Source organism: Penaeus vannamei, chromosome 11 (genome assembly GCF_042767895.1).
Source record: "Penaeus vannamei isolate JL-2024 chromosome 11, ASM4276789v1, whole genome shotgun sequence".
NCBI lineage: Eukaryota > Metazoa > Arthropoda > Malacostraca > Decapoda > Penaeidae > Penaeus > Penaeus vannamei.
In genome coordinates, this window is record NC_091559.1 from 35,440,601 (window position 1) to 35,448,100 (window position 7,500).

The 7,500-nt window shown below is 44.3% G+C and overlaps 1 protein-coding gene across 1 annotated transcript in view; it reads left to right on the top strand.

Moving 5' to 3' along the window:
• The window catches only part of LOC138863361 (pro-epidermal growth factor-like), a gene marked incomplete in the record, with an annotated part of 3,621 nt that extends 2,444 nt beyond the window's left edge, over nucleotides 1–1,177 (top strand). Inside the window, 1 exon segment of the mRNA XM_070127575.1 lies at nucleotides 957–1,177. Within this exon segment, the coding sequence (XP_069983676.1) occupies nucleotides 957–1,174 (218 nt within the window).
• Between the last annotated feature and the right edge of the window lie 6,323 nt (nucleotides 1,178–7,500).

The window sequence follows — 7,500 nt, forward strand, 5'->3', positions numbered from 1 at the left end:
CCAACTACCCTTCATCTTTATCCACCTATCCTCCTCCCTACCGCATCCGCTTATCGACACAACCCGCTCCCTCGTTCGTCTATCCACCTATCCTCCTTCTCCATCCATCTATCCACTCATCTTCCCCAACCATCAATCCTTGACCTCCTACGCGATTGACCTATCCATTCATTCGTCTTTTCCATGTCTCTATCCTACCATCCGTCTTTTAAATCTAACTATCCGCCCAACTTTCGTCCTCGTCCACCTAATCATCTATCCATCTATCCTCCCGTTTTCGTCAATCACCATCTTCCTTGGCACCTAACCCATCCGCCTATCCACCCAATTTTCTCCCTCATTCATCTATCCACCTTCCCCTCTATCCATACTTCTCCGTCAACCACCTATTCACCCAACCCTTTTCTTCATCCACCTATCCATCCATCAGTTTCCCTATCCACCCATCTACCACATCCACCTATCCAACCATCCCTCTATCCACCCATCTTCCACATCCTCCTGTCCAGCCATCCCTCTATCCACCATCTTCCTCCCTCCCTCCATCTATCCAACTATCCATCCACCCATCTTCCATATCCCTCTATCCACCCACCTTCCTCATCCACCTATCCATCCATCCCTCTACCCACCCACCTATCCATCCATCCCTCTACCCACCATCTTCCACCCACCTTCCTCATCCATCCACCTACCCACCCACCTTCCTCATCCACCTCTCCATCCATCCATCTACCCACCACCTTCCTCATCCACCTATCCATCCATCCGGCTTCCTCATCTACCTATCCATCCATCCATCTACTCACCCACCTTCCTCATCCACCTATCCACCCACCTTCCTCATCCACTTATCCATCCCATCCACCCACCTTCCACATCCACCTCTCCATCCATCCCCCTCCCCCCCAACACCCCACCTCCTTACACCAGCCTCTCTCCCTCCCTTTCCACAGCTCTCCGCGGGGCGTGGCTAGGTGCCCGCTGGGACGCCGGGTCGCGGGACTGGCGGTGGGGGTCCGGTGCCAAGGTGGAGGGGGATGCCACGGCACTCCTGTACAGCGCGGGGGGGAGCGGGAGGCACGCCGAGTTCTGCATGGCGTGCACGAAGCATCGGTGCCCGTCGCCTCAGCACTGCTATGATTTCCTGTCCGTTGTGTGCGAGGTGGGGTAGGGGTGAGGGGTGGAAGAGGGTGGGTGGGTGGGGTGGGGGCGGGTGAGGGGGGGTGGGTGGAAGGGTGAGGGGGAGGAGGTGGTTGGTGGGGGGAAGAAGGTGGAAGGGGGGAGGGGAGGAGGGTGAGGGGGAAGGGTGAGGGGTGGTTGGGGGGAAAGTGAAGGGGGAGGAAGGGTGGGAGGAAGGATGAGGGAAAGGAAGGTGGAAGGGTGAGTCGGGAAGAAAGGTACAAGGGTGAAGGGAAGAAGGGTGGGGGTGGGGGAAGTTTGAAGGGGAGAGGTGAGGGAAGGGATAAAGGATGCCTGAAGGTGCGGGTGAGGGTGGAGCGATGCGTATAAGAAAGGGGGTGGAACGAAAGTGGGGATAGGGGTGGAGGGTCGAGCATGAGGGAGGGAGGGAGTGGGGAAGGGGATGGAGTAGGAGGGAGGAGAGGGGAAGAGGGAGTGGAGCGCAGTGGGACTAGAGAGTAGGGAGGAGGACGGAGTGAAGTGGGGCGTGCTGACGTAAGAAGGAAGAGTTGGGGGTGGGGAGAGGTGGGGGGAGGTGGGAGGAGATGGGGAGAGGTGGGGGAAGGTGGGGAGAGGTGGGGAGAGGTGGGGGGAGATAGGGGGAGGTGGGGGAGGAGGTGGGGGGAGGTGGGGAGAGGTGGGGGGAGGTGGGGGAAAATGGGGAGAGGTGGGGAGAGAGTAGAGTGGGATAAGAATTTGCTCTTACTCATTGTATTTGTTTTAAGGAGGTGGGAAGTGGGGGAGGGGGTTGTTTAATTTGTTTGTTTGTGTATGCACGAATTCTTGTTTGTATTAGTGCATATGTCTGTCTGTCTGTTTGGTGTTAATGATGGTGACTGATTGTGGTTGAAACAATTTATTATTATTACTTTTTGGAAACATATTCCATGTACCTCTTGATTCATCTTATAAATATATTTTTTTTTTTTTTGTAAAGATAAGTGTAAGCAATAAAAAATAATATATTATTTTATGTCTTTCCATATCAACATAAAACAGACGGTTGTATTAAAGGAAGAAACTTGGGCAATAACCTTTTAATTCTGACAATCACTGTTCATAGATTGATCAGTCTATTTAATCTCTTCCTCTCTCTCTCTCTCTCTCTTTCTCTCTCTTGCTCACTCTTTCTGTCTCTCTCTCTTTCTCTCTCTTGCTCACTCTTTCTGTCTCTCTCTCTCTCTCCCTATCTGTCGATCTCTCTCTCGCTCTCTCTCTCATTCTCTCACTTTTTCTCTCTCTCACTCACTCTCTCTTTCTCTCTCTTCCGTTCTCAAACTCTCTCTCTTTTTCTTTCGCTCTTTCTCTTTTTCTCTTAGGTCTCTCTCTCTCTCTCTTCCGCTCTCTCTCTCTCTTTCTCTTCCGCTCTCTCTCTCTCTCTCTCTCTCTTCCGCTCTCTCTCTCTGTCATTTTCGTATCGCTGTGTTAATAATACGGAAATAAACACAACAAATTCGTCATTAACACAAAAAAGCAAACTTAAATAGAATTATCTTCACCTCTGTCACTCAGTTTCAAAATTAACAAGTTTATGAATCCTTTTTCGCTTCCTCTTTTGACCTTCCTCTCAACGCCAAAATACAATCTGATTTCACAAACCAGTAAGAAAAATCAATGCCAATATCTTTTCTTTTCTTCATTTTGTTTTATTTTTTTAAAGGCTTTTTTTTTCCCGAATTATCACAAAATACAATCTGATTTCATAAACCAGTAAGAAAAATCAATGTCAATAACTTTTCTTTTCTTTTTTTTCTTCATTTTGTTTTACTTTTTTTTAAAGGCTTCTTTTTTTCTTGGATTATCACATCAATATTAATTATCAATGCCAATAACTTTTCTTTTCTTCATTTTTGTTTTACTTTTTTTAAAGGCTTCTTTTTTCTCGAATTATCATATCAATATTAATTATCAATGCGAATAACTTTTCTTTTCTTCATTTTGTTTGACTTTCATTATTTTTTATTTTACTTTTTTTTCTTGAATTATCATATTGTCTCGGATCAAAGTGTATTAAATCAAATTGCACCAAATCTACTTCGTTACGATGGGTGACATAGGGTTAATTGACACGTGTATCGGACTCATTGTGCCAAGGTGGGGGGGAGGGGATGCCACGGCACTCCTGTACAGCGCGGGGTGGGGTGGGGGGGTGGGGGGGGGCACACCGAGTTCTGCTTGTTTGTACTTGTGCACATGTACTCGCATATCGGTTTATCTGTCTGTCTGTCTGCGGTGGTGATAATGATGATGGCTGATTGTGGTTGAAACAGTGATTTTTATTACTTTTTTTGGAAATATATTTCTTGATTATTCTTATAAAGACTTTTTTTAAAAGATAAGTGTAAGCAACAAAAAAATTATATATTCTTGTGTTTTGCCATATCATCATATAACAAACGGAGAGAGAGAGGGGGGGAGGGAGGGAGGGAGGGAGGGAGAGAGAAAGCGAGAGGAGAGGAGAGGAGAGGAGACGAGAGAGAGGAGAGGAGAGGAGAGAGAGAGAGAGAGAGAAAGCGAGAGGAGAGGAGAGGAAACGAGAGAGAGGAGAGAAAGGGAAAGAGAAAGAGAGATGAGAGAAAGAGAGAGAGAGAGAACGATAGACGAGAGGAGAGAGAGCGAGAGCATCTTCCAGTCGTGTCTCTGCTACTTCCCAGTGACGCTAAGAGCTTTTAGTAAGCCAAAAGAGCTCTAAGAAAAAGCTTGTCACTAATGGACCACCTTTGCAAAGCCGAGTCTCGGGTGTAACGCATCATTATCGATGAAGAAGAAGGGGGATGAGAGAATAAGAAGAAGGATGCAGAGAAGATAATTGAGTAGATAGAGAGAAGAGTGCGGAGGAAGAGGGGAGGAGGTAGTAGTTACGATACATAAGTAGCCTAGATAGATAAAACGAGAGAAGGAGGAGGTAGAGAGAATAATTGAATAGACAGAGTGGCAGAGAGCGGATAAAGAGGGGTACGCATATACGATAGATAACGTAGATAGATACAGACATAGATTGTATATAGAAGCAAGTGAGAGACGGAGGATGGAAGACCGATAGATAGATTAAAAGGTAAAAAGATATAGATATGGAGATAGGTAGAAATATTTAGTGAATAGTGTATCATTGAATATAGCTCATATATTTCTTATCATTAAATAGTTATTCATAAACATAAACAGGTAACTTAAGTTACCCACCCCTTATTTAATAAGTCCCTATATGGGCTCACTATTCACAAACAGAAATTAGGTATAATAACTTAAAAATATATATATTACTTAGATTACACTATAATAAATAGTGTATCAGCGTATGTGATCTAGGTAAACTACACACCCTGCATTCTTTTTCCTGCTCGCTCGTTAGAACGCCTAACTCCCAGTAGTATTTATATCCAAGCCTGATCCTCGTGTACACACTGTCTTTCCATTTGCTCTTGCCATTCCCAAAAGCAAAGTCTGTTCGTTGCTAGATGCATATAGTGTCTCAGAGTATCGCTTTTCTCAGTCACTTCGCCCTTCCTGGCCTCGTCTTAGTCTAACTGTGTCCTCTTGATATTGCTCCTCGCCTGTTTAAGAGTCCGCATGCACTGAATGTCCACCTCATGCTTCCTGGTCGCCCCCTTGGCGATCTCATCAACAGCTTCATTGAAGGTGACACCTACATGCGAAGGGATCCACATAAATGCAATCACACGCTCCTGACCTCGCAACCTATGAGCCATCTAACGACACTCGCCAACTATGTGGCCAAACACAGGGTTTTTCCTGTTAAGTGAGTCCAGTGTAAGAATCCTTATTAATGCTTTCAATCAGTTTAAGCGCCGTCCGTATTGCCCATAGTTCAGCTTGTGTTGAAGATGCGTGATTATTCAGTCTCATCCCAGTGCTTGTGGTGACCACTCCGCTCCCAGTGAACTGTCCACACGACTCCACACCCAGCTCTGCCATCCTCCAGGACTGACCCATCACAGTAAACATGAGCAATGTCAAGTCGTGTTAGACTATATTTTATGGCTGTACGTTGCTTTAAGTTGACCTGGTTCATACATGGATTTATTCATAAAGAGAGGGTCTACATCTACGTTAATATCCTGATCCTCCCATGGCGGCACCTTAGGAGGTATCTGATGAGACTGGCAATAATCCTTCAATTCATAATATTGAATGATATTTCTCAGTTCCTTCATATATCCTCGATTGCCTTGCCTATAAAATGATCTTGTGTTGTTAAAACCGCTGGCCATATCTCTCACCACTTTCTTTCCACTGGCCGCTCTCATTAACCTGATGGCTGCTATTGCATTGATCTCTCTCACTCTGTACAATGCTTTGCAATCCCGTCTCTGCTCTCATTATATCTATCCTGGTCTTCCTCTGACAACTGAGGATTATTCTCATAGCTTCATTCTGTATGGTTTCCAGTTTCCGGAGTCTCCCTTGACAGGCTATGGAAAGTCCTGGTGCTGCATAACCCACCAGGGCTCTTATTGTACTAATATAGATTAAGTGCTCCAAGTGTCGTAATCGCGCCCTACACTAAGTCAGTGTATGATTCACCTCAGCATCTTTACTTGAGGCAGTAAAGCCAATGTATACACCCAGTTATTTACATATCAATACTTTCTCCACCTGTTTATCATTGAACTCGAGTCTCACGTTATCCCTTTGTTTGCTCTGAAACTTTGTCTTGTCTCCATTGATAACCAGCCCTAATGTTGGAGCAAGTTTACTAAAGTTGTTTAGCGCCGTCTGTAAACGGCGCTGTGTGGTCCCTTGTATCAACATATCTGCGTATATAATTGGCTGGACGCCCTGAGGATATCCCTCTGAGGCTATTCTGTTCACCAGTACGTTAAACAGTGTTTGGCTTAAAACGCCTCCCTGTGGCGCTCCCAGCTCAAGATTTCTTTCCTCTGACAAACCGCCTTGAAACCATATACAAGCTCTTCTCTCAGACAAATAGTCACCGATCCACTTAAGCAACGTTCATATATAATCATTTCTCCATTGGCTTTATCAAAGGCCACCTGTAAATCAACAAATACTCTACACTCTTCTGCATTGTTGGATAAACACTGAATTAAGCGAGCAGGTGTTCCCTTCCCTTCCATAAACCTGTACAGATTACAAGAAAATTTATCTTCAATCACATACGTTAGTCTGTTTAATAATATTCGTTCCATCATTTTACATAAGCAGGATATCAGACATACAGGCCTGTATCCATCAGATGATTAAGGAATAGGTATTATTAAGGCTTTTCTCCAGGCCTTCGGCAATCTACCTTCCAAATTGCTCATGTTAAATAAATCTATGACATTCTAATATAGAATGTCACATGTCACGCCATCTTCTCCTGGTGATGTACTTTTCCCTCTTTTAACTGCATTTAGAAGTTCATGTATAGTTACAGTCTGACAAGATACTGCAGTAATATTTTAGGATGACTGTATTTGTTTGTTTCTTTCAATTTCCCACGCATCTAAGGCATCATGAGTGTTCTGTGGCGATGAGACCAGTGAGGATGCCTTCGCCCATTTCTGAATATGTGTTTGCCTCCTCCTCCGGGTGTGGGTGACCGATGAAGTTGTTTGTTTTACGAGTCACCTTACTGATGTGATACCATATATCCTTGAGACTTACATTCCTCGATATTTTGTGCAAATTCTTTCCAGTATTTCTCCCTTACTTCTTTCCGATATATCAAGGTGTATATCTTTATCTTGTTCCTTTTTGCCTTTTTATACCCACTCCTTGTGTGCCAATCTCAGTATGTATGTCTATTCCTTAAATGTCTTATCACTACAGTACTTGGTTTTCCTTGCCCCGGGACCCTTTTTCGTTGTGTGTGCCTTGGGTGTTGTGGGTAAACATCTTTCTGTCACACTCAGCAAATCCCAGTTAAACCTATCTAAACATATAGATGTATAGTGTTTATACAACTCTCTGTATTATAAACAAACTGTTTTGTCGTTTACATAGAGTGAGAACCGCTTTTTTTCTGAAATTTAACTTGTATTTTCCCATCGGATAACTTAACATACAACACGAAATGATCGCTGAGTAGTTCACTTACCACTTCACATTCTCCTTGAACCGCCTGTCTACTTGGTGGACGGCTTGATTTGCGCTGTCTCTTTACCACCCAGCAAGCATGCATCGGTCCTATCCTTTAAAAACTGGTAAAACCTCTAATTGATGTCACTTATATTGCTCCATTCCTCTAACTGCGGGTGTTTAGCATTCAAGTCACCCACTATCAGAGCAGAGTCAGAGTACACGCAATCTGGTAAATATCTGATGTCAAAGGATCTCTCAGAGATGTATAAA